We start from the raw sequence: 27029 nt of genomic DNA, 5'->3' as shown, positions 1-27029 counted from the left end.
CTGGAGCTCCATTGAAGCAAGGGAAAGGTGGTGCAATAGAAATGTGTATGTGTTGATTCCATCCAAACCTTTCCGAAGCGGACCCCCTCTTAATAGTATGGCTTTCCTACGACTCAAATCCACCAAAGAGAAATGTAGAAAGCAACCGTCTTTGAAAGACTTCGAGGGGCACCGAATCGTCTTGTACCTAGTCATGAATTATCTGAAATGCTCAATGCCCACGATTAGTCCGCACATGCATTGTCATCAATCACCAAAACCACTTAGGAAGAAATATGCCCTAACACACGTGTTTTGCATTTTGGGAGGCCGTTTGTCCGCTCACTTGATGCCATCGTTGGATGAGTAGGAAAAAACTCGATGGAGATCACATGGTGCTCGCTTCTGAATTGCAGTTCGTCGCGCTTCTCAACGTGGTTCAGTTGCCCCGATGGTGCAGTGCGCTTGGAGTTTTTCTTTGGCATTTCACTTTGTTGAATATGTGTGAAGAAAAGTGAAAAAATTGTAAAATAGATGCAGTCCGTTGTTATTACGAACATTTACATAAATTAATTCACAACTTCTAATGATTTAAGATTGTTTTCTATCCATTATTAAACCCTTTCCATGGTGGTGATGATTTAGGTGTTGTTAATATGTATATTTTTTCTTGGTAGTAAGAAGGTAATAAAATGATACATTGATAATAGGTGGTATTCCAAACGAAACAACTATGGGAGGGAGTGGTCCATCGAGGATCGACGCGGGGCATGGCGAATTGCTTTATTGAGGTATTAAACCATACTAACGCAATAGTCATTAGCTATATGATTCCTAAAATCCGAGGAATAGTTTGAATCCTGATGAAATGGTGTGCTTTATGGTATAGGATTTTTTTTACTATTGGCCTCCTAATGAAATAATGTTGTGCTTTATGGTAAAAACTACTTTCAAATATCGAAGAACTTCCAAAGCATCTAACTATACTCACCAAAACCCATATCAAAATTCATGTTAGTACATTACCAAAATTATCATTTTAGTATGGAATGTCATCTCAAAAAATGAAACTGTATCTTTTTTGTTGAGTTAATATCATCATAAGTACATAAACTTGTACGGCGACAACAGATCCATAGAGAAACTTGAAAAAGCATGAAAAGTTGTCATTTAAGTCTTGATGAGGTAACAGTTAGATACAAAGTGTTGATCAGCTCCCACATCAGATGTCATGTCATCAAGTGGCACATGTATGTATTATTTTTTCTTTTCACAAAGCATCCTGGTGTTATTTTTGTTACAAATTTTCACTTGAACAATCGATCTATATGTATACATCGTCAAATTGCATTTTTGTTATTATTAGTTCACATTGTAAGTGAAGTTGACTTCATTATTATCAAATTATGCATGTGCTATTTTTTTCTATATATAAAATTTAATATGCATTATGTTTATCTAACTTTAATGAAATCTTTCAAAAGGCCGTGAGGGCACTTTACTGGTAACATTGACTACCATCAACGAGAAGTCCAAAAACCCAAAGAGGCAGCATAATAAACGGGCCCGTTGTTGAGTTCTGTTTTTTTTTGCTGCTGCCAAGGCCCAACAAAAGACCAGAACCCCTGTTTTTCCCCTCTTGCGTTCGACGGTGTGCCATCGACCTCTCGCCGCCGCCACCGAAGCTCCAAGGTAATCCAGCAGATCTTCCTCCCTCTCCACTTTTGCTACTCGGCGGAGTACTCACGGCAGTTTATTTCCCGATTTGCTATTGGGTTGTTCGTGTAGGGGTTCTTGAGGAGGAGGAGGAGGAGGAGCGTCGTCGGCGATGCCGGATCCTAATCTGGACGATCTGCTACTACAGGCCGCGGGTCGGACCGTGGGGAAGGGCGGCCAGTCCCGGCAGTCGAACCAGCGCTGGCAGCAGCATGGGCGCCGCGCTGGTGGCTCCTACTCCGGCGGCAGCGCCTCGGATGGCTCCGACGACGGCGACTCCGACTCGGACGTCGCGCCGAGCCACCCGAGGAAGAGGCTGCCGCCGGGCTCGCAGGTGCCGCTCAAGAAGAGGCACCAGACGGAGAAGGGCGGCGGCCGGGGAGGAGGAGGGTATGACGACGAGGACCCCGATGATGACGGGAGGCGGAGCGGGGGTGAGGACTCTGACAGCGCGCCGTCCGTCGGGAGCGACCTGTACAAGGACGAGGACGACAAGGAGCAGCTGGAGAACATGACGGAGCTGCAGAGGGAGATGATCCTGGCGGAGCGGAGCACCAGAATCGACGACTACAAGCTCAAGAAGCTGGCGCGGGCGTCCTCGTCCAAGACCGACAAGGCCCGGAAGGACAGCCCTCCCCCACCGCCCAGCCGGTTGCGGGCCTCGGCCAGGACTGACAGGTCCGCCACCAAGAGCGCACTCGACGAGCTGCGAGCCAAGAGGATGAGGCAGCAGGATCCGGATGGGTACCGTAACAGGTTCAAAGATCTGATCGCCAAGAGTGGCGGCTCGCCTAATAGACGCAGGGCTGGAAGCCCCCCGAGCGACGGTAGCAATGATGGCGGTAACAGGGGGAGGATGAATGATCATGCTGGGATTGCAGAGGATAATCGGGATGATGAGTTTGACGAATCACCAAGTAGACTTGACCCTCTCAAGTTTGATGATGTGAAGAGCATAACCCTTCGGAGGTCAAAGCTGGTGAAGTGGTTCATGGAACCCTTTTTTGAGGACCTTGTATCTGGTTGCTTTGTGCGGCTTGGGATTGGCAAGACAAAATCAGGGACCCCCAAGTACAGGCTGTGTATAGTTAGAAACGTGGATGCCAGTGACCCAGATCGGCAGTACAAGCTGGAGAGTTATGAAACATGCAAGTATCTCAATGTTGTATGGGATAATGAAGCTAATGCTGCTCGGTGGCAGATGACTCAGGTCTCTGACTCTCCGGTTCTTGAAGAAGAGTTCAAGGAGTGGCTTCAAGAGGCTGAAAAGAATGGCGTACGCATACCAACCCGGCAGGAAGTTCTGGAGAAGAAAGAAGCCATTATAGAGGCCTACAATTATGTGTATTCAGCAGATACTGTACAGAAGATGCTACAAGCGAAGAAATCAGCTGTGAGACGTCCTATGAATGTTGCTGCTGAGAAGGATAGGTTGAGGGATCAGTTGGAGATGGCCCTGGTCCGGAGGGATGATGCAGAAGCAGAAAGGATCCGTGCAAGGCTGAGTCATCTGCAGAAGATTGCTCAGCCAATGTCAACTAATGAGAAGGCAGCAAAGTTAGAGGAGATGAACAGGAAGAACCGTGCTGAGAATTTCAAGAATGCATCAGAAATGAAAGCTGTCAATACAAGTCTGAAGGCCGGAGAGGCTGGTTATGATCCTTTCTCAAGGAGGTGGACACGATCGAGGAACTATTATGCAGCAAAGCCAGAAGGAGAAGCAGAAAATGCTGAAGCCGCCAATGGCAACAGCGATAATGTAATAGCTGTGACGGAAGCTGTGAAGGGTGGGGTGCGAGTTGGTACAGCAGTCACAACTTCAGCTCTAGTAGCAGCGGCTGAAGCTGGGAAGCTGGTTGATACCAATGCACCTTTGGATCTCGGGACAGAAACGAATCCGCTACATAATTTTGAACTTCCTATATCACTGGATGTTCTGGAGCAGTATGGTGGATCCAAAGGTCAGTTTGAAGCCTACATGGCGAGGAAGCAGAAGATAGAAGCAACGATGGGTTACAAGATCCCTGACAATGATGGAAGGAGGCATGCTCTAACTCTCTCCGTTAGTGACTACAAAAGGCGACGTGGTCTTCTTTGAAGGATATCTCTCTCCTGGCTGCTCGATGTATCTGTCCTGTTGGCAACAAGACTTGTGCTCGCTGTGACAAATTGTCCAGAACAGTTGCATATTTTAGCCTTGCTTTCTCTCAAGTAATACATGAGACAGGCGAATTGTGCGTTTATTTTCATAAATACATAGACCTGTACGTCTGAAAGTGTTGTTGACATTGCATGACGTTTTTCGGGGTAATTATGTTTCATGTTTGTATTTGCGGATTGCATCAGTTCCTTTGAACCCTATCCGTTGTTGCTCTTGCTTAAAAACAGTGGACGATGCCAGGTGGAAATGTTCTGTTTCTGTATGCTTGTCATGTTTTTTCTCTTTACTAATTGACCTCTGAATGTTTTTTTGGGTCTGTACATAGATTGGTTCCATTGTTAGTTTGGTCAAATCCAATGTTGATTTCGATGTATCTCACCGCTGGTGTTGATGATAGTCTTGGTGTTATGCTTTCTCTACGGCTAAAGGGAACTGTAGCTCGGGAGTCACTGATGTATTCATGTTCCTGTACATATGAATTATGAAACCACAGTTATTTAACTCTGTTTTCTGCTTATCATTGTATTCTGAATGCTCTTCTGTTTTTTTTGGACGAACAGTACATTACTCTTATGGGCCGTAACATAGTGCTGAATATTTCACGCCACGCTACATAATGTTCTTCATATTGTTGTATAACGTGCACTGGAGGCACACAAAATTCAGCAAAAAGGCAACATATGGAGTCAGAAGTTTCGTAAGCTTAGAAAATATAAGTTTCATATCGGATTTTATTCCTATCGGCTTAAAAAGGATTTAAACTTATCATTCAAAGCACATGTCAGTATACCTCAACCATGATAGATTTTATTCCTATCGGATTAAGCTGGTTCTGCGTCGTTTATCCATTCGTCATTATTACAAAGATCAAGTACAGTGTTAGGCGTTAATCATTCTTTGCTTTCATGAACTTCTTGATGATGCCCATCATCTCACTTCCAGGGAACCGCCCAAGGCACCCCCTTGCGGCAGCAATCTCGGTGTATTCACACACTTTATCGCCACTAAAAGCTTTACGCTCCTCAGGCTTGCGTTCCGCTGGTTCTGAATCATCAGTTAAATCTTCTCCGGACTTAACCGAAGGCAGCGGGAAATCGTCGAGGGGGGTGTTCATCACATTGTCCTCCCCAATTGCTCCCACGAAATCTCTCAGCCGGCATATCGCAAACGGGACAGGTTCGAAGCTGTGGTCTCCGTACTCAACAGGAGTAGAGTGGTCTCCAGTGACACAGAGGAAGTACTGGTAGTGCCCTGACTTCTCAGCTTCCCACAGGAGTCTTGCAAGCTGACCAATTGCCTGGTCGACAGCTTCCAGACCTCGCACCTTTAACTTGACAGCCTTATCATGGCCAGCATCGTCAATAGCCTGCATTAACGTTATAATACAAACTATCAGCATCACACACTTAATGCTAATTTTAAAGAGAGCCTATATTTATTTTAACCTTGATGTGCAAGAAACCAAAGTCGTATCCATTTTCTCTTCCGCCTTTATATTCATCCTCTCCAGGCACAAAAACGCAAGGTGGCGTTTCTAGAGGAGCAGAGAGTGCCTTGGCTATAGCTTTTGCCTTGGAAGTTAAGAGAGTTCTATAATCTCCAGTTGCTCCAGGTGCTTCAAGGATATCAATGCCCAGTGACAGCCCCAGCCCAGCTATGATCTTGGTAGGAGCTACCATGCATGGTGTGAGTCCATGCTTGGTTTCGAAGGGAGGTACCTAGTATAGAACATGTTAAATCATAACCAGGGAACTCTTGCATGCTTTAGATGGGAAACTCTTATGCTTTGCAGGAGTAATCTCCAGTAGATTTGGAAGAGCCAATGCAGATGTTGGCCAAAAGTGTGTCCCGATGTGTTATGATGGCAAGATTCCCTAAGCTTAAGTTGGTAAAAATTCAACATCAGAATTCAAGAATCAGATCAGGGTTATAACTTATTTTGTTGGGATTGAACCATGGTACTCGAAAGCAAAGCGCATTGTGCATATCTTTCCGAACCTATCTCTCGTTTTGATATTGCTACCTCCAGAGAGTTGCGCTGCTTCTGCAATTCCAATTATATCAGTACTTCACTTAATGTACTCCTATTTATTACTCCTGGAATTATCTATTTATCAGGACAGATAACACCCCATTCCAGGGAATTAGTAACCGTACCAGAAAAATATCGAGTTCACTGACCTCAATCCGGATACCACAGCCTCGCAATAGCACAACATTAGCAATATTCTTCCCTTCATCTGCACGCTTTGCATTGATGGGTTGAGAAACCAGTATACGTGTGATCTCCTTAGAGAGCTCGTTAACCACAGCTGCAGTGTTTTTAGCTTCTTCTGAATCATCCAAAGGTTTAGCTTTCAGATGCAAGCGGTTGTCTTTCAACGGATCAGTTCCGGAAATGTTTCCACTTAGCCTTGGTCCTTTCACAACCACACCGCATCTGTGCTCAGTAGCATACCTGTAGAAAGAGGTGTAAATTATGGTACTAGGAAAAAGAATAACAACGCATTAATGCTCAGTATGAATAGGTGGTGCACCTGACTCTCACTTCATATTCAGGAAACGATGGGAGCTTCATCCCATCTAATGCTGCACAGAGGATTGGGCCTTCCTCTTCAAAGTGCCTATCCGCCCTCCTGCTGACAATAACCCCCGTGCTTTCGTCCAATGTAGCAAAGTTCGACTGTGTGCGCAAATAATTCAGCAAAGGGAAACAATACATTCATCGGTTCAGACATAGCATTTGCATGGCTTAAAAAGTACTCCCTCCGTAAAGAAATACTCCCCCCGTTCCTAAATATTTGTCTTTTAGAGATTCTATGTTGTCTCAACATAGCCGGTCCCAAGCCCGGGTAAAGGAGGAGGGTTGTGACAGGCTTGGGGAGCCAACGTCAAAACTCAGCCACTCTTATGGAGATGAAACCCAAAAGATTTTCGTTGGGGCGTAACCCTCTCAGTGACGCGCCATATCGGAACCCGGGTGTGGTGGAAAATGGGCAAGGGCCGGGCCGTCACCCCCCAGGTGGCGCGCCGTATCGTGATCTGAATACGGTCGCAAGTGAGCAAGGATCGGGTCGTCGCATCCTTAGTGGCGCGCTACATCGGCGCTCGGGTGTAGTGAAAAATGAGTAAGGGTCTTCGCATTTGACTCGAGGAGTGCGAAGGGTAAGGAAGCTAGCCGAGCCTAGGAGGATTCGCTTAGGTAGCTGGAACGTAGGGTCTCTGACAGGTAAACTTCGGGAGGTAGTTGATACAGTGGTGAGGAGAGGCGTTGATGTCCTTTGCATCCAAGAGACCAAATGGAGGGGACAGAAGGCGAAGCAGGTGGAGGGTACCAGCTTCAAGCTGTGGTACACGGGGACGGTTGCAAACAGAAATGGAGTAGGCATCTTGATCAGCAAGAGCATGGAGTGGTAGACGTCAAGAGACGTGGGGACCGGATTATCCTGGTCAAGCTGGTAGTTGAGGACTTAGTTTTCATGTTATCAGTGCGTATGCTCCGCAAGTAGGGCACAATGAGAACACCAAGAGGGAGTTCTGGGAAGGCTTGCTATCCATGTGCCAGAACCATGAGTTGATCGCGAGATCTTATGGGTTTCACCTCTAGCCTACCCCAACTTGTTTGGGACTAAAGGCTTTGTTGTTGTTGTTGTTGTGGAGAGAGTAGTATAGGAGAGTTTAGATCACTGAAGTAGTGATCTAAAGAGGAATTACCAGTCTATGATCTGGGGCATTATTAACCAAGGGAAATACGTAGTATGTAAAAGTCTAAAAAGAAAGGGCTCCAGTTTAGTGAAGGAATTACAAGACCAGTCAATGATCTGAACCATTAGCAGTAAACTAGCTAGAAATACTGTATGAACTAAAATCTATAACTAATTAGAAATACTAAGGCACAAGAGCGTAGTAAGGCTGATCTACCTGCTATAAGAAGTAAGAAATGTAATCAAGTGTCGCTAGAACCAGACCTTGAAGGCGATGTCGCCCGGGGCCATGGCGAGGCCGGCGCCCATGGACTCGAACGCGCCGCGGCCGCGGTAGTATACGCGGGGATCGTACCCGAGGAGGGAGAGGTGCGCCGTGTCGCTGCCGCAGGCGAGCCCGGGCTCCACGGGGTCCATGAGCCCGACCACCCCAGCCGCCGCCACAGCGTCCAGCCGCGGTGCCGCCGCCGCCTCCAGCGGTGTACGCCCGCCGAGGGACGGGATGGTCACGTCCCCTATCCCGTCCACCAGCACGAACGCCACCCTGCTCCTCGCCTCCGCCATCGCCGCCGCAAAGATGCCGCCCTCTTTTGCTTTCCCCTCCTCCCCTCGCTGCCGCGGCGGGCAGCTAAGCGGCGAGAGGAGCTGGCTGGGTCGGACCAGGTACGGTTGGATCCGGACCCGGACCCGGACCAGGCGTCCGACCCGGTCGGTTCGCTCGTTACAAGAAGCGACCAAGCCCGAACGCCTCCGCCCCAAATCTCCAAACGCTTGGCGCTCGCTTCGCCTTCGTTCGCCTATTCCCCTTCCCCTCGCCGCCGGCGATCGCCGGGATCCTCCGCCGAGCGTAGGAGATCTCTCCACGCCACCTAGCCGCTTCTCCTGCGTCTTCCTCCGCCTCTGCCTCACTTTTTTCGCGCTCTTGTAGTCGCGGAATTTGGCATGTGACAAGTGGGTTTGCGCGGGGAAGGAGGCGCCCGCCGGCGAACAGTCCTGCCGGCGGAGACGCCTGCGGCGCAAGAGAGCCGCCGATTGACACCGAGATTTCCCCCCTAATTTTGCCTGCATTTTTTTGAGGACTCGGCGTCCTCAAGGAATTCGGCTATTGCAGGTGAGACACTTGTAAAGTTAAAAGCAAATTTCCCGTGTGGTTCTTACCGGGTCAGTTCGTCAAAATTTTAGTGGTAATTCGATCTAGCTTCGTGATTGGTTTTAGTGAAGCCCTGACTTGTGAAACAAGTTTTTGATATTCCTATAGAGTTTTTTTATTCGGAAATTGATCTCAAATTTGAAATGCATTAGCGACTAGTGGAATGATCATAGGTGTGTGATGTTCAGATTGTCACATTGTAAAGGACAGTAGGACACTGTATCGTGTGCTTGGCCTGCTAGTTGTGCACTTATTGTTGTTTGAAACGCTCAAATGTAGTTTGATCTGAATGTAGGAGAGGACGTAATGGTTGGGAGATCAAACTTGCGTTCGGGGCACACATTTTAGGATTTCATTAGATTTGCCGCAACGTGAGAAGCTGGACGGGGAATGTCAATGTGACATCGGTTCAATTCTATGTTTTTGGTCTTTTTTACAGTTTTGGTTTAACTCTCAGGAGTGTGAAAAGATTGAGGCCACACATGCAAATGGAACTTACGCAAAACTGGCCGATAAGTTGGCCAGGTGTCAGGGTATTGAGTTAACAATACTATATTCACAATGAAATTGCAAATTGCAATTTCATGGTGATACTTAAGAGAGCTTGGAGTTTGAACTGTCAGTGTAGGTCTGATTATTTTTGTTCATTGTTTACCTTGAATATTTAGGGTTGGGTTTAATTTCGTTTTATAAATGTTCAGAAAAACATTCTCTCGAAACAGGCTTCCGCCCCACTTTATATATAAAGGAATCACCGAACCAAGTACACAGCCGAACGATACAGGGTGTTGAGGTAGCCCTCATACAATCACCGAAAAACATTGACATGTTGAATTGTGGACGTCAGCAACTTCTGGTCCCAAATGTTTTCTAGTTTGTTTCTAGTTATGAAATGCAAGCTGGAGCATCAAGACTGATGCATTGCCCAGCGCTCATGTTGTATATTAGCTTCACTTGTGTTGTTGAAATTTCCCATTGGATTTGTTCATGAATCGGTGGCACATGGGACACCACATACCGGTGACACATGCTGTGCATCTGTTTTCTCCATGGTGACTAAATGCTGGAAAGACAATGACCAGGCATATAATCCAACCACAAGTTTTGAATTGGTGAACGCATTGCAAAGTTTCTTGCAACATGATATCACCCAAGTCCAAATTTAGATGTTTGAATAATTTTTTAACTAATATCATGTGCATTTGGTTTAATGTAGGTTGCTATTACAAAATGGTCTGCATGGCTGGACATTTTAAAATGGCTTCTGTGCTGAAGCTAATGATGGAAAATCATGCCACACCTGGTAATACACTACTCCCTCTGTTCACTTTTTTAAGACATTGTAGACATTTCAGACAGCGTGCAAAACAGCTCGATTTCAGTTGTCTGAAACGACTTATAAAAGTGAACGGAGGGAGTATAACAAATGAGCTTCCATTTAGTTTATTCTCTTGATTTTATTGGTGGATCCCCATATCCACCAGAGTAAAACCAATAGTATTGGTATTATAAAATTCAGGTCATGGTGCTTTTACAACTGTTTTCTTAATTGCTAGACTACCGGGTTATGTATATAATATAGAAGTCAACATGACTTCAGTCTCCAATATAAGTTTCCATTTTCACGAATACCTGTAACTTGTATGCTTATTATGTCTCTGTTTACATTATCTCTATTTGGAGGTAGTGTAATGACCTTAGACATTTCACCATCTGCATGCAAGGTTATATTTTTTAATCATATTTGGGGAACCGAATTTCGATTACTTGCCTTGCATATTTCATTTTTCTGGATTTTTTAAACATAGCTCCCATGAGAGAATAAATAAATGCTCATTGTTAGAAAAACACATATGCCTTGTACCTTCTGGGTATTTGAGAACGAAAATAAGATCTCCCCCCTGACATTTTGGCAGATGAGGTGATTAATGAGAAGAGTGCTTCACATATCCTACAGAAGCAACTTCTTAGCGCACATGAACCAAATTTGCTTGATGAAGATGGTAAGTTCTTCCATTTCTTGAACCAGGAGATCACAGACTCACACACTGACATTAGAACTTCTGCCTGCCTTTATCAGTGGCACTCTTTTTCTAGCAACCATTTTTATTACTCAGTTTTCTCTGATGTGTATTTTATTTGATAACTGATTTATCAGTTTTTCTCAGTTTGTTTCTCGGCTCATATACTGCATGTCATGTTTATTTGTGACATACAGTGCCATTATATTATAATTCACATTGTAAAGTTATCAGTTGACGCCACAATTTATCATTTAGTTATGTGCAGATATGCATATATTTGGATCAAAACCTATGGCTGATCCATTGGACCTGGTATTTTTTGATAAACCTAGATTCTCCCTTTTTCATTTTCTGCTTCCAATTTGAGCTGACATCTTATATTGAAGGTCCACTGTGATACATGCCAGAAGCCTGTTAAGGCCAGCCATTATGCACCTCATGCAGGTATTGTTCAACACGTTACACCAAACACTGTTTTGGTGTAATTTAGTCCATAAATGCTGCAAACATCTACTCCCTCCATCCCATATTAAGTGTCGCTCAGACGGGTGTATCTTTTTCTTTTTGAACCGGGCATCGCTCCTTTCCATTAACTGAATAACGGAAATACAACAGTTCCAACCCAAACGAGACTAGAAGGAAACAGGAAAGGGGAGAGCGAGTTCAGCACCGCCGGGAAACACACTGGAGGTGCGTGTCATCGATATGCCCACCATGCTCAAAATCTAAAGCTATCCTACCAGGGAAAGACTATCACCGCTCACAGAGGGAGCACGATTCAACAGCCAGGCACCCACACAGGGGGCAAACACGACGCAAATAACTACCCAAAAGGACAACCGAGGCGTGCTGGGGATCAATCTTCAGTTCATTGCAGTATCCTCCTGGGCTGCCGCGCAGATTCACATCATATTCGTAGCATTGTACCTGAGCATCAGCGCCCCACACCGCACTGCAGCTTGGCCATCATTCTTCAGTAAACCTGCCCAGTAATCGAGGAAAAAACATGAAGAGAACACCACCTCAAAAGGGGGACTTAGGAAGTTTAAACTCGAAGGTGCCTCGATTGCAGCAATTCCAAATGGCCCAGCAGACTGCCGCAAGACCGAAGGTGTAAAACTTGCTACCATCAGGCAAGAAAGTATAACACCATGAGTAAAACTGCCATAAACTGTTACGGTACATGTCAGTGGCCAACACAGAACCCACCGTCCTCCAAACGACCCTAGCGATAGGGCACAGGGGAAAAAGGTGCTGAGAGGTCTCTCTCTCGTTACAAAATGAGCAGCGATGATTTCCCACCCAATTCCTCCTGCTCATGACATCCCTGGTCAACACTGAAGATTTGGATTTTAGAAGGGATCCCGTCTTTCCAGATCCATTTAAAATCACAGCCCGCAATATTTCTTTCAAGTACTCATACACTGACTTGGTAGTAAATCTGTGCTTATGCCCCAAAGCCCACACAATCTTATCAGGATCGTTCGACAAACCCAACCCAGCAACGAAAGAACTAGCTCCTCCCATTGAAACACTAGAGTAGGACACAGACGCCTCCTGAAGAGGGTACTAGTGCTGATGTTATGCCACTGGTCCATAGTGATATTTTGCATGTTGCAAATGCTGAACAGTTGAGGGAATTTAGAATGCAAGGGCTGATTCCCCTTGAGAGAATCAAACCAAAGTCTGGCCACATTACCAGAATTGACTTTCACCTCCCTTCCAGCCATATATAGTGCTCCTTCACTTTCATAATGGCTTTCCAAGAATCAGAAAATCTACTTTTAACAGTGGCCACTGTGTCTCGTTTCAAATACTTGGCACAACCCATCCTGATTATCAAGTTTCCACCACCATTTTGTTAGAGTTATAATATAAGTCATGTACCCTTTTGTATTTATCCCAATATATAAGGGGTTTCCTGCATATAGTCCACCACCTGTACATGTATATATACTGGCCTATGGCCTCATGGGAATACAAGTTGCTTATTCCTAACATGGTATTAGAGCCTAGGTTTTCTTAGCATGCGCAACTCGTGCTCCTCCCGATCTAATTCCTTGCACAGCCGCCGTCGCTCCTGTCTCCGTCGAAGGCTCGTGGTTGTCTCTTCTTCCCTGCTGGAGGGCGCCCCCACCACTCCGAATCCCGCTCCAACTGCGCCTCGACCTGGTGGCAGAAGGATACTGCCTGGATCTCGCCCCTTCTACCGCTGGAGGGAGCCCCGACCACTGCCTGGATCTCGCCCCGCCCCGACTGCTGCCTGGATCGGATCTCGATCTCACCCCGCTCCACCTGCTGCCTGGATCGGATCTCGTCCCTGCTCTAACTCGCGGCGGCTCCAGGTCTTGCGGCGGCTCCAGTCTCGCGGCGGCTCCAGGTCAAGCGGCTCCTGATCCAGGTCTCGCGGCGTCTCCTGATCCAGATCGAGGCGCCGCTCCATCCCACCCCATCTCGCCAGATCGGGGCGCCTCCAACCCTGCTGTCGACGCGGACGCGGTTTCAGACGCGGACGTTGTTCGTTGACTGCGATTCCAATATAAGTCATGTACCCTTCTGTATTTATCTCAATATATAAGGGGTTTCCTGCATATAGTCCACCACCTGTACATGTATATACCCCGGCCTATGGCCTCATGGGAATACAAGTTGCTTATTCCTAACGCATTTAACTAAGAGGCTGATATTTTGTTTACGAAGATCTTTAACCTCAAGACCACCTTTATTTTTGGATTTACACACTTGAGACCACTTCACAAGATGATATCTTTTCCTATCACTCCCTCCTTGCCAAAAGAAACGACGACATGTTTATCAAGCCTTTCAATAAAGGTTTTAGTAAGCAAGAACGTGGACATATAGTAATAGACAATGCTGGATAAGGAGGAATTGCGTAAAGTCAAACGATCCCCAGAGGAGGCAGCATTGCCAATCCAGGACTCACAGCCTTTGAGACTATCCACCACATCATCATTGCATGCCCATTCACCCAACAGATTTGGCACGAGGTCCTCGCGTGGCTTCGATTGCCAGTAGGATGCCCCAACCAGGAGGACTCGCTGCTGGACTGGTGGAACCGCGCGCGACACAACACCCCCCACCCACAGCGGAAAGGGATGGCATCCATCACCCTGCTCCTACCCTGGATGGTATGGAAGCACCGCAACGATTGCGTGTTTGACAGGGCACAACCCTCCATTGCTGCACTAATGTCAAAAATCAAGGAGGAGGCTACCTTATGGGCACGGGCTGGAGCCAAAGGGCTTCGGGTTATCCTACCACAGACATGGGATGTACACTAAGTAGCATTAGAATGCTTGTATCCAGCCTCCTAGGAGGATTGTAACAAACTCTATCTTTTCAATATAATGAAACGCAAAGGTCCTTTGCGCTTTCTCGAAAAAAAAAAGGAATTTGGTATCCACAAAATCCCAGTCCAAACTACGGAGAGTGGAAAAACTTACAGGGACCCCCAAGTACCTCAGGGAAATGCCCAGTAGTCTGGCAATTAAAAAGAACTGCATGGCCAGATATAAGCTCAAACATGTATAACAACATTTTCAGGTTGATAGCCTTAAGGGGATCATGTTCGATACACAAAACTGTATCGTCAGCATACTGTAAAACAGCCACACCACGATCAATCAGATCAGGAGCCAAACTAGTGATTAGATGTTCTTTTTGGGCCTTAAAGATCATTTTAGAAAGGCACTTCACTGGCAAGTTAAACAAAAAAGGAGACAGGGGGTCGCCTTGGCATACCCATTTATGACTTTGAAAATAGGGACCGGTTTCATTGTTAATCTTGATACTAACCATACTATTGTACGAAATCTTCTCAATGCAGCTACACCAGGTTTAACTGAACCCACACATCTCGTGGCATTCCAGCAAAAAATCCCAATTGATTTTGTTGTAGGCTTTTTCAAAGTCGAGCTTGAGAACAATGCTACTTTTTTCTTAACATGTGTATGATGAAGTATCTCATGAAGGGTTAGGATATCATCCATAATGTTTCCATTTGTGCGCTGACTAGCCTGGAGTCATGCTAAATTATAAATGTATATTCCCTCCAGCCCATATTAAGTGTCGCTCAAACGGAAATACGTCTAGATACATCTGTTTGAGATACTACATAATTTGCAGTATGTATATGCGAAAGGCCCCATGTAGTTGTGTTGTCATAATTTGACTTTATTAATGACTATTTGCACTACCACTCTATTATTCATCATGCAATTGGCAATAATGTTAATCAACATGGTATTGTATTGTGAAGTCATTCATTTATTCAGGGTTGCGTTATTCGTTCTATTACTATATTACGTTAAAATGTACAGACAACAATACTTGACATGTTATATACCAAAAGTTCGAGTTTTCATGATTTTATGACTGTTCAAACCTTCCTTGTTACACATTTGCTTGATGTGACTTTAATTAAATTTATACCTTCCTTTACAAGGTGAGTCCATTGAACTGATCTGGAAATTCATTGATATTTTGACTTCTGCAGAGCGATGTACCTCAGGGAAGGTGAACCCAAATGATTTGATGGGTGTAGAAGACGATGTTCATCCTATGAAGCCTCCAAAGAAGGGCAGGAAAATAAAGCTGACGAGCAATGGAAGTATCCCTGTTAATAGCTTACGCGAAACAATTTGATTCTTGTTTATTTACTTTGGGCGTCTATATTACACTGCTATATGTGTTTCTTGTGTTCAATGTTTTATCTTCATATACATTCCTTGTTAAATGGATTTCCATTCGAAGTTTTGCTGCCTTGACATCTGATAGATCAAAAGGTACATATAAAAGTGAAATTAAAGTCTCAGCCTGAAAATAGGAACATCGTCAATGACTTTGAGTTGACCAACGGAAATGAGAGCAAACCTTCAAATTCTATTGCTGATCAAAGTAAGTGGTACTTTCTTTCTAATTCAATCTGCTGAAGTTTTTATTCTTCTTCCTTTGTTGTTGAATAGTTTCTTGAAACATTTGACCTTTGTATGTGTTAGGAATATGCAACTTGTATTCCCATGAGGCTATAGGCCGATATATATACATGTACAAGTGGTGGACTATATGCAGGAAACCCCTTATATATTGGGATAAATACAAAAGGGTAAATGGCTATATTATATATACTCTAACACCCCCCTCAAACTCATGGTGGATGAATAACACTGAGTTTGGAGAGATAGAAGCCATGCTGCGCTCTAGTTTGGGCCTTCGTCAGAAAATCCGCCAACTGTAACTCGGAAGGCACATCTGAAGAGCAATAACCTGATCCTGCACACCAGCGCGCACATAGAAAGCGTCAACACCAATATGCTTGGTGAGCTCATGCTTCACAGGATCGCGCACAGCGGAAGCATGGTGGGCCCATAACCCACAGGTCCCAGGATCGAAACTTGGCTCTGATACCATGTTAGGAATGTGCAACTTGTATTCCCATGAGGCCATAGGCCGATATATATACATGTACAGGTGATGGACTATATGCAGGAAACCCCTTATATATTGGGATAAATACAAAAGGGTACATGGCTATATTATATATACTCTAACAGTATGTAATGCTGTTATTAGTATTGCCACCATGTTTGTGGTTTGCATAAGCTTGTGATCTTCCATGATACAAATTTCTAAACCCACTTTTGTTTAGATGTGAAATACTTTAATCCAAGTCCATTATCTAGAGAAAATTGATAGTATGGACTACAGAGGTGGCCGATGTGTTCGTCTCTTCGGTTACGGCTTCACTGTCGGGATAAATGTTTCAATTGGTAGCTATATAATGGTTGTGGCAAGGACCAACTTTCTGGTCAGGTTTTAATCGTGCCATGGCTTATTTTATGCATCTTTGTTGTATAGGGTTAAAAACATCTGTCGATAATTCATCTGCCATCAATGCTCCTGAAAGGCATTTTAGAGGTACAAAGTACTTTTCAGTATGCTTATGTTTTCTATGCACATGCATCTAGTCATGCTAACGTCAATTTTTTGGGGCCAAGTTTGCTCTTAAGCACGGAATTGCTTGGCCTTTGCAGAATAATTTCCTGATTTGACAGCATCCCCTTCATATGTCCTATAAATTTAAATTCAGTCCGGTGTGCTTCAGCAAATGATATAACTTGACAGTGTCCATCAGAAAATTGTTGATTTTGTGATGTCTCAGTCCAACATGATATCTGGATTATTTGGAAAAAAAAGCAGATGTCTGGGAGAGAATTTTACCTATATTTTTCTTCTGGGGTTGAAGCTTAGAAATGCAGCAGTTGATCATTGTGAGCAATTCTAATATTTCTTAATTGTAGTTACACATAGTTTAATCATCAATAATATGAGCTCCTACACTGATGCCCATCCAACAGCTTTTTTTTTCCGATGGGGTTTCCAGTTTAGAACGGTACATGGATGTCAGTTTGTTTGGTATCAATTCTGGTTGATCATCATCACATTGACTCTTTTTTCACTAGCAATTTTCTCATTGGCAAAAATCTTAATCGTTAGAAAAGCACATTAGAATATATGCGAAATATGTTAGACTTGAATAATATATGTGAAATATGCGATACTCCCTCCGTAAAGAAATATAAGAGCATTTAGATCACTAAAGTAGTGTTCTAAACGCTCTTATATTTCTTTAAGGAGGGAGTACTAGTTTCTCACGAGGAAATACTTACAAGGTAAACAAATGAATTAAATATACATGAAGGATCTGTGTTACGTGAGGATCTGAGGGGGAACCACAGTTTCTTATTCTGGTCCTATATTATTTCACATTGGCATGACTTTAAAACTTGCGCCTGTGTCTAGCTGGTAAACATCTCCACTTTGTGCATATGAAAAAATTTGGGTTCTGCTCTTCTAAAAGGAGAGTCCACACAACAATTCCCTCTTCATCTACCAAAACAACGAAAATTCCAGTGCTTAGCCTTACAGTAGTGACTAAAAGTCTGATCTTCAGCAATCTCTTATTTTAGATGAGATACCAATCACTGGTGTATTTCTGTTATTTTGTTTTGGAATATTTATCTTGTTTCATCAGACTGCTTTTGAAGTTTCTCTGCAAATTTGGTTCTGATGAGATGGTGTTTTGATTTCTTCATTTCATGTATCAGATGTGCCAGCTCCTCTTGCTACAAAAATGTATCATCCACGGGGAAACTACCGGCTTCGATTGGAGCTTGCTCAGCTTTACCGTGACTCATGCGTGGAGCAGTCACACGGCTATGCAAGTAATACAACTCCAACCTCGTCACAGAATAATGGGTTGGTACCATGTGATAATTCAACATTACATGGTTGTCATGATTCGGCATTACATGGTTCTGATAATTCAGTATTACATGGTGCTCGGAAGAGCAGCATTCCTCCAAAAAAGGTCTGGCCCTCTCCTTATGATCGTAGGTGCAATATCTTAACATCTTCTATTACTGAGTGGTGCATGTTCCGACAGCTTCTGGATCAGCTGCTTGCGAGCACATCAGGGTTGTGCTCAGGAATCTCTCCACAATTATCATCAAGCGGACCAAGCCGTCTGCAGGCAACAAAATTTCAGAAAGCAGACACTCCAGTATCTGCAGTTAGAAATGAATTGGGAAGAAGCAGGTGCAACAAAGCGGCAGTCCCGTCTTCAAAAACCACAGGTTGGAGCTGGGTTTTACTACTTTTGTATGTCCTGTAAAAAACAATTGGGCCATGCCAAATACATAATTAATCTGCTCGTTGCTTGTTGCTACTTTGTTGTACATCTTTCGATACTTTTACTGCTAAAATGAACATAGGAAACGGAAATTTTAATTTACGACGTTTGAGGAGACGTGATGGCTCCGCTCCGCTCTCCCTCTCCCTCCCGCTTCCCTAGCCTGGCCCAACCCTCCACCAGCCTCGCCGTCGTCGAATCCACGCCGGTGGCCCTCCTCCCCAGCCCCTCCCTCACCCTCCGCTGTGCGCCATGTCCGGGGACCGTGTCTCCTTCGGCGACGGCCGCTGGTCTGGCTCCGACAGCGATTCCTCAGCGCGCTCCTACAGCGAGGTAGCTCGCACGCCGCCAGCCGCCCGGTGCGCCGTCCCCGCGTCTGCCTCCCGGAGCACCGCCCCCGCGCCCCTGCCTCCGGCCCAGTGGTGGCGGCGCCGCGGCTGCCGGCCAAGGCCCGCATCGGCCCCCGCTCCGAGGTGCACCGCGTTGCTGGTGGCGATGTGGTGGATGCTGACGGCTTCCAGCAGCCCCGTCGCAAGAACCGCCTCCACCCCCGCCGTGCGCTCGAACCGGAGCCTGCGCTGCAACGCCCGCGCAGTCCCTCCCCTGAGGCAATCGCTGGGCTCTGCTTCCGCTGCCTAGATCATCGCCACCGGGTCCGGGACTGCAAGAGCGACATCCGCTGCCGGAAGTGCCTCATCTCCGGCCATGACTCCCGCGGCTGCGAGAACTACCACCGGCGAATGGGTCACACTCCCCCAAGCGCCCGCAGCCAGGACGTCTTCGCGGCCGGCCCTGCTCCCACCGTCCCCCCGCCACCGCCTCTGCTCCCAGCTCCGGTTGCCCAGGTGCCTGCCGTTGTTCCAGCGCGGGTCATCCTCGCGCGCACCGTTGAGATGGAAGAAGCAGAGGAAGTGCTGGCCCGGGCGATGGTGATCACCATCATGGGCAGCAGGCCGAAAGTGTCCGCCGACGAGGTCGTCGACCTGCTCCACCGCACCTTCAACTTCGAGGTCGGGGACTTCACAATCCATGCGCACCAGCCCGAGGACTTCATCGTCATCTTCGGCTCTAGAGCCTGCAAGGACCGCATGAACGGCGATCATCTCGTCTATGGCCCAAGATTCACCCTGTCGTTGTGCCCGTGGTGCAAGCTCGCACATGCCAGCTCGGGTGGGTTCGAATACCGTGTCGAGCTCGAGCTCCACGGCATCCCTACCCATGCTTGGAATGTGGCCACAGCAGAGCATATCCTCGGCATGACGGTTTGGATCGAGCGGCTCCATCCTCGTACTCGGTCCCGCGCCGACCTCGACGTCTTCCGACTTGCTGGGCGCACACATAATCCTGATGCCATCCGCCGCGCCGCTACACTGGAGGTCGTCGAGCTGCTCCCCGGCGCTGGCTCCTCCGCCCCGACTGTCCGCATCCTAACGTACCCCATCACCATCTCCCTCGCGCGCTCTGAGATAGACCGCGCCCATGCCCGTGCTGCGAGCACCGCCGGGCGCGACAGGGATGGCAACGCAGGCGCTGGCAACGGCGCCGCTCCGGACGCCGGCCAAGACCCTGGCCGCTCCCGCCGCCGTGGCCGCAAGCGCCGTCGCGCCGACGCGCCACCCTCGGGCCGCGCTGATGGCACTGCCATCGATTCCCTAGGATGGCAGGCCAAGGATCGACCTCTGCGTGCGGATGGTGTCACCATGGCTCCTTGGGACTCCTGCACGGAGGCGGCGCCGCCGGCCGCCCGTCGTCCCCTCGTGTGCATGCTGCCATGGCCTGGCCGGGATGGGGCCCGCCACTTCCGTTGGGATGCCAAAAGAGGAAAGGCAAAAAGGAAAGAAAAGCGAGCTCCTGTAGACGGTCCTCCCCCCACGACTGCTGCAGACGGGGATGTAGGGCCAGCAGGTTCAGATTCGCTGCGATGCGCGCCAGCTGGCAGCTTGGCATTGGCTGCGATCGGCCCGGATGCCACCCCGAATTTGAATCCGGTGTCGCCTTCTGCTCGGGATGACGGCGCTGGGGGGCCCAACTCTGGCCCGTGCAGCCCCATGCCTCGTCGGGATCCGGCCCCTGTCGGCTCTGACAGCGAGGTGCCAGACTCGCAGCTGGCGGGTCCGTCCTCACCGGCCAACAGCACAGCCTGGTCGGGACAAAGCGATGCTTTGGCCGTGTCACCGTCTGCCACCGTTTTGGAGCCTTCTGAGGGCCGGTCCCCGGGGACCGCGTGGACCAAGGAGGGGGAGGGCGCGCGAAGCGATTCTCCCGCCATTATTTTGCCGCCTCCCCCAGCCCTGCAAGATGCTCCTCCCCACGTGTCGGCCCAGCAGCCCGCCACTTCACCGCCAAGGCCCAAGCAAGCTGTTGGACCGGTGCAAGACCAGATTTTGCCTTCGCCCTCGTCGTCCCCTCCTCATCTTACTGCTAGGGGGCCCATCGATGATTGTGCTGCCATACGCTCGACCCCCAACCGCTTCGCCTCGCCGCCGGTTACCTTTCGTCGCCCCAGGGAACGTAATACTGCCGACGTACACTGGACCCTCGGGGATTTCCTTGCTGCCGCCACGAAACAAATTGCTGCCTCTCTCCCTGCGCCGGGGAAGAGGCACCCCCGCCGTCCCCTGAGCTTCTCCGTCCCTCGCCGTGGCCACTCTGCCTCCACTGCCAAATCCCCTGGAGCGGCGCCGCCCACTGCCGAAAGGAGAGCGTAGGTGCAGGTCTTGCGCACACTCGGGATCATTGGCATCGACAAACGGATCACTTCCGCGGAGATGCGCGCATATGACGGCATCTTTGCCGCGCCCATTCCGCTCGACGTGCTCGCGGCTATGGCCGCGCTGATCGATCGAAAGCTACCGGAGGGACTTTGCCACCTGACGAGCACTCCTGCGACCGCTGCCGGCGCCGGCGAGACTTAGCCTCCACACTGCAATCTCCGAGCATCGATTCCGTTGTTTATGGGTCACGGCCTTAAGATTGTAATTTGGAACGTCTGCGGCTTAAACTCTCGCGTTCGACGTTACGCTGTTAGATCGTTGATCGAGACCACGGGTGCGACCATTGCCTGCTTCCAGGAAACAAAAATGGATTTGATCTGCTCGTCGGTGCTTCTCAACACGCTGGGGTCTGAGTTTGACGATTACGTCTACCTACCGGCATTAGGTACGCGCGGAGGCATCCTCCTCGCTTGGAAGAGCCGGTCTGTGAGCATCACAGACCCAACGTTCTCTGCGAACGCGCTCACCGCTAAGGTGACTCTAGGCACGGCCACGCCATGGTGGATGACAGTGGTATATGGCCCGCAGGATGAGGCGGCCAAGGTCGCGTTCCTCCAGGAACCCCGCGACATCCGCGCCGGCTGCCTTGGGCCATGGATGCTTTGCGGAGACTTTAATCTGATCTACCGCGACGAGGACAAAAATAACGGCAATATCCATCGGCGCATGATGGGCAGGTTCTGACGGGTGATCAATGAGCTCGCGCTGAAGGAAGTATATCTTAACGGGCGCCGCTACACTTGGTCGAACGAGCAGTCCCCCCCTACCCTCGTGCACCTCGATAGAGTCTTATGCACCTCAGACTGGGAGGAAGCGCATGCTGCTTGTCACCTTCGTTGCCTGGCTTCGGTCGTTTTTTATCACAGCCCGTTGCTGCTGGACTGTTCCCCTGTGCCTGCCTCTCAACATCGCTTCCGCTTCGAGGATCTCTGGTTGCGGCTCGACGGTTTCAACGAGACGGTCGACTTAGCCTGGAATTCGGATCCTATGCTGACCCATTCCACCATTTGATGCTGCGGCTCCAGGCAACGGCGCGGGTGCTGCGGAGACTTTAATCTGATCTACCGCGACGAGGACAAAAATAACGGCAATATCCATCGGCGCATGATGGGCAGGTTCTGACGGGTGATCAATGAGCTCGCGCTGAAGGAAGTATATCTTAACGGGCGCCGCTACACTTGGTCGAACGAGCAGTCCCCCCTACCCTCGTGCACCTCGATAGAGTCTTATGCACCTCGGACTGGGAGGAAGCGCATGCTGCTTGTCACCTTCGTTGCCTGGCTTCGGTCGTTTTTGATCACAGCCCGTTGCTGCTGGACTGTTCCCCTGTGCCTGCCGCTCAACATCGCTTCCGCTTCGAGGATCTCTGGTTGCGGCTCGACGGTTTCAACGAGACGGTCGACTTAGCCTGGAATTCGGTCACCCATGCTGACCCATTCCACCGTTTGATGCTGCGGCTCCAGGCAACGGCGCGGTTGCTAACTAGTTGGAGCTCCCGATCTGTCGGGAACATTAGAAGCAAGCTCGCCATCTCTCGTGAGCTCATCTCACGGTTCGACAAGGCGCAAGAGGATAGGCTGCTGTCACCCCATGAGGAGTGGCTCCGTAAGCAGCTCAAAATCTCATACCTGGGGCTCGCCTCAATGGAGCGCACGTTAGCACGCCAGCGTGCCCGTTTGGCATACCTGAAGGACGGCGATGCCAATACCGCCTTCTTCCATCGACAGTGCTCTTATCGCCGGCAGAAGACTAGGATCTTCGGGCTCGCCGTGGAGGGCCACTTGATCACCGAGCAGGGAGGTCTCGCCCAGGCAGCTTACGAGCACTACGATGCCCTCCTGGGCACCGCCCTCGACCGCGAGCACACCCTGGAGCTGTCGGAGCTGATCGTGCCCACGGACCTGGATGACCTAGACTTGCCTTTCAGCGCCGACGAGATCTGGGCGGCGATTAAGCGCCTGCCTGCGCGTAAGGCGCCGGGGCCGGATGGCTTCACCGCAGAGTTTCTGCGGGCCTGTTGGAGCACGGTTCGACAAGACTTCATCGACGTCTTCCAACAGTTATTTGAGATGCGAGGCAGGGGCTTTGCTAGCCTGAACCAAGCGCCGCTCTCCCTGTTGCCCAAGCGAGCTGATGCCAGTACACTCAATGATTATCGGCCTATTAGCCTGATTCATCTTGTGGCCAAGATCTTCGCCAAGGTCCTCTCGCTGCGCCTCGCCCCCAAACTTGATGGACTGGTCAGTAAGAGTCAGAATGCATTTATCACTGGTCGAAGCCTCCACGACAATTTCATCCTTGTCAAGCATTCTGCGAGGCTGTTACACCAGCTCGGTGCCCTGAGGATCCTGCTCAAGTTGGACCTGGCGCGCGCATTCGATTCTCTGTCCTGGCCTTTCTTGTTCGAGGTCCTGCGGGGATATGGATTTGGCAGCAGATTCTTGGAGTGGATAGCCATCCTCCTTACATCAGCAAGCATGCGAGTCCTGATGAACGGCGAGCCCGGCCCCCCTATATGGCACCGTCGAGGGCTTCGTCAAGGGGACCCCCTCTCTCGCAGTTGTTCGTGCTCGCCGTCGACACACTCGAACGACTAATTCGGAGGGCTATTGAAGTTGGTGTTCTGGCACGGCTGCACCCTGCGAGGTCGATCCCCGGCGGTGTCGCTATATGCTGACGACGTTGTGCTCTGCTGCCACTGTTCGACAAGCGACACCATGGCCGTGCGGGAGATCCTGAAGCTGTTCGGCACGGCCTCTGGTCTGATGGTGAATTACACCAAGAGCACGGCAACGCTGCTGCACTGCGACTACGACACAGCCACTGCCGCCATTGCCAACCTGGGATGCCCCATCACCCAGCTCCCGATCACCTACCTCGGGATCCCCCTCACAATCAGGCGCCCCTCGGCCGCCCAACTTCAGCCCCTTGTGGATAGGATCGCCTATCGCCTGCCAACTTGGAAGGCGAGGCTGATGAACAAGCCTGGACGTCTTGCTCTGGTCAAATCCGTTCTGGGAGCCATCCCCGTGCACCAGCTCCTAGCGTACGCGCCGCCGAGAAAGACGCTTCGTCAGATTGAAAAAGCTCCTAGCGTACGCTCCTGTGGGCTGGTCGATGTGCAGCCAATGGCGGCCAATGCCATGTTAACTGGCGCCGCGTCGGCCGGCCTTTACAGCACGGTGGTCTTGGCGTGCAGGACCTGGAACGCGCCGGGCTTGCCCTTCGCCTTCGCTGGCTCTGGTTCTCCCGCACCGACCCGGAGCGTGCCTGGCATGGCCTGGACTTGCAGTCCTCCTCAGAGGAACGCGCGCTCTTCTTTGCCTCCACCTTCATGACCGTCGGCAATGGCAACTCTGCCCGCTTCTGGGAGGACCGATGGCTAAATGGCAAGTCCGTCTGCGAACTCATGCCCCAGCTGCACGCATGCATACCGAAAAGATGGCACAAGATCAGAACAGTGGCTGAGGGTCTCCTTGGCAACTCTTGGGCCAGAGACATTCTTGGAGTTCTAGGCGTCCACGAGATAGGCCAATACTTACAGCTATGGCAACTTGCCCAGCAAGTCACGCTCAACCGAGCCAGACAAGTTAACTTGGAGGTGGACGACGAACGGCATCTACACCGCGCAATCTGCTTACCTAGCATCATTCCAGGGCTCCACGACGTGCTTCTCATGGAAGCTTATATGGAAGAATGGGGCTCCCCCAAAGGTCAAATTCTTCCATTGGCTTGCCTGCCAGGACCGATGCTGGACTGCTGAGCGTCTCCGCGCGCCACGGAATGCAGCACCACCCCCGATGCCTGCTCTGCGATCAAGCCCCAGAAACGATGCGCCACCTAATGCTTGAATGCCCCTTTGCTCGCCAAACTTGGCATGAGATCCTCGCCTGGCTCAGGATGACAGCCACCTCACCGGACCATGAGGCCTCACTAATGGACTGGTGGCTGCAAGCCAGGCAGAATACGCCGAAGCCGCTGCACAAGGGCCTCGCGTCCGCCACCCTCCTCGTGCCTTGGATGATCTGGAAGCACCGCAATGCTTGCGCCTTTGAAGGGGCTCGGCCTTCCTCGCTACATGTGCTCAACAACATCAAGGAGGAGGCCACTGCCTGGGTCAAAGCTGGCGCCCGTGGCCTTAGAGTAGTGCTACCACAGACCTGGGATGTCCACTAATTTCTATCGTTTTTACTTTGTAATTGGTGCCTCCTAGGAGGACATGTAACCCAAACTCTGCCTTTTCAATGATAAAAACGCAAAAACATAGGAAACATTTAGTTAGGGGAGAGGTAATCATCACATGATTCACAATCCAAATCTGCATGGCAAATAATTTCAGGCATTTAACTTTGGTGCAGTTCTTCAATAATAAAGCAACTGTTTTCCTTTGAAAAAGCACTAAAGTAACATCTTGTGCTAGCAATTCATTTGTAGTCTTAATCATTACAAGAATGTTTGATCTAATTTTACTGGAAGGCTCTTGCACCAGTACCTTTTTTTTATATCCAGAAACCTACAGAAACAAAAGGAGGCGTGCTTATATCATATTACTTCTTGATTTCTCTTCTCTAGGCAAAAAGAAGACGCAGAAGCAATCTAACGCGCTACCTGCAATCTAAGTCCTCAGTAGAGTAGCCCATTGATTGGTATTTACCTTTGACTTTATTTGCCACGAATTTCAAATACAACATGATAGACAATTTAGTGCTGAACAGTGGCTAATCTTGGATTGATCTTGCAGGTTGTTCATTGCTATAGCAACTTCATTTGTGAAAGTAATATCTCATTTTGTTCATTTAATATAAAATTTGTTCTAGTTGAATGACTTTCGGACCAGACGATCTGAATACAAGGTCATTTTGGTAAGTCTGTATCTGAATTTAGTCCACATTTAGCGCTGCATGTGTACATCTCATATAAACTTGATTTCATCTGTGTTTTTTTGTAGGCTCGTTGACTCTTGGTAGAAGCTAACCACAACTCCGTAGTTCCGGCCCTGGTGATGGGACTAAGTGTAGATAACGTATCGGCAAAGTCCTTATGTTTATGTGCTCCCCTTATTACAAATGACATGATGAATGTTCTCCAAACCAGCAGTATAAGTTTCCTGTAGTTATAATATCATTGGTTGCTTCTTTTAGTAGTATCATTGGTTGCTTTTTTTAGTAGAATATCATTGCTTGCTGACATTCTTTTACAGGGAAACCCTCATGATACTTTTATGCAATTTGTGGCAGGGCTATATCAAGTAGTACACTGTGAGCTTCATCTTCCCAATCGTAACTACTCCCTCCGTTCCATAAACGTTTTTTTACACTAGTGATTTTCCATCCAGTCGGCTTCTATACCGGTGAACTGCTCTTCTTGCTCATCGAATGCCAAAAAGGGTTGAGAAAATGATGTAAGGAAGACATGGGGAGTGGCGGAGTGGTGTGATTCTTGCCCGGCGTAAGGCCTCGGAGGAGCTTGTCATTGTGTTTAATGCCGCCCGCTTATAAACCGGAGTGTGACCTGCATAGGTTTCTCAGATTCCACGTGTGTTTAGTGGAGTCGTTTGAATGTGACGAGGAGGCGTATTCAGCTGGGTGTGCAGCGTGCGATGCACTTGACGGACGCGCAATGTGGAGCGGTGTACTCTACAGTGGCATGAAGGTTTTTGGATGCTATCTGGACGTTCGCAAAGCTTGCTTGTCCCTGATTTGTGGGAGAAAGTATGTTCGGATCGCCCTGCAGACTGTTACATATTCGTATTGGATGACAACAGTCCAGACCGTACGATTGGGACTGATGCATACGGTTTGAAAGTCGTC

The 27029-nt window shown here is 48.6% G+C and overlaps 3 protein-coding genes across 7 annotated transcripts; 2 read left to right on the top strand and 1 right to left on the bottom strand.

The window, feature by feature from the left end:
* Positions 1-1568: 1568 nt before the first annotated feature.
* LOC123452789 (protein RTF1 homolog) lies at positions 1569-4024 on the top strand. The gene is made up of 2 exons (XM_045129502.1): positions 1569-1671; positions 1768-4024. The coding sequence occupies exon 2, from the start codon at positions 1808-1810 to the stop codon at positions 3791-3793; it is 1986 nt and encodes a 661-aa protein (XP_044985437.1). The 5' UTR covers positions 1569-1671; positions 1768-1807; the 3' UTR covers positions 3794-4024.
* Positions 4025-4643: 619 nt separating this feature from the next.
* LOC123452790 (probable 2,3-bisphosphoglycerate-independent phosphoglycerate mutase) lies at positions 4644-8161 on the bottom strand. Its single transcript, XM_045129503.1, has 5 exons — positions 7825-8161; positions 6394-6539; positions 6038-6314; positions 5302-5574; positions 4644-5222 (listed from the first exon to the last, which is right to left on the bottom strand). The coding sequence occupies exons 1-5, from the start codon at positions 8122-8124 to the stop codon at positions 4743-4745; spliced, it is 1476 nt and encodes a 491-aa protein (XP_044985438.1). The 5' UTR covers positions 8125-8161; the 3' UTR covers positions 4644-4742.
* A 175-nt stretch (positions 8162-8336) lies between these two features.
* LOC123452791 lies at positions 8337-26359 on the top strand. Of its 5 annotated transcripts, XM_045129508.1 has the most exons (14): positions 8585-8671; positions 9927-10013; positions 10627-10713; positions 11000-11046; positions 11121-11178; positions 15251-15364; positions 15532-15651; positions 16612-16671; positions 17862-18012; positions 18109-18124; positions 18200-18389; positions 25792-25865; positions 25961-26081; positions 26168-26359. In XM_045129508.1, the coding sequence occupies exons 2-12, from the start codon at positions 9941-9943 to the stop codon at positions 25836-25838; spliced, it is 963 nt and encodes a 320-aa protein (XP_044985443.1). In that variant the 5' UTR covers positions 8585-8671; positions 9927-9940; the 3' UTR covers positions 25839-25865; positions 25961-26081; positions 26168-26359. The 5 variants fall into 5 exon arrangements, with proteins under 5 accessions (XP_044985440.1, XP_044985443.1, XP_044985441.1 ...); XM_045129505.1 differs by having other exon boundaries at positions 8337-8671; positions 17862-18124; XM_045129506.1 differs by lacking the exon at positions 16612-16671 and having other exon boundaries at positions 17862-18124.
* The last annotated feature ends 670 nt before the right edge of the window (positions 26360-27029 follow it).

The sequence above is a fragment of the Hordeum vulgare genome, chromosome 5H (assembly GCF_904849725.1).
Source record: "Hordeum vulgare subsp. vulgare chromosome 5H, MorexV3_pseudomolecules_assembly, whole genome shotgun sequence".
Lineage (NCBI taxonomy): Eukaryota > Viridiplantae > Streptophyta > Magnoliopsida > Poales > Poaceae > Hordeum > Hordeum vulgare.
This window is presented reverse-complemented; position numbering and strand designations above follow the sequence as displayed.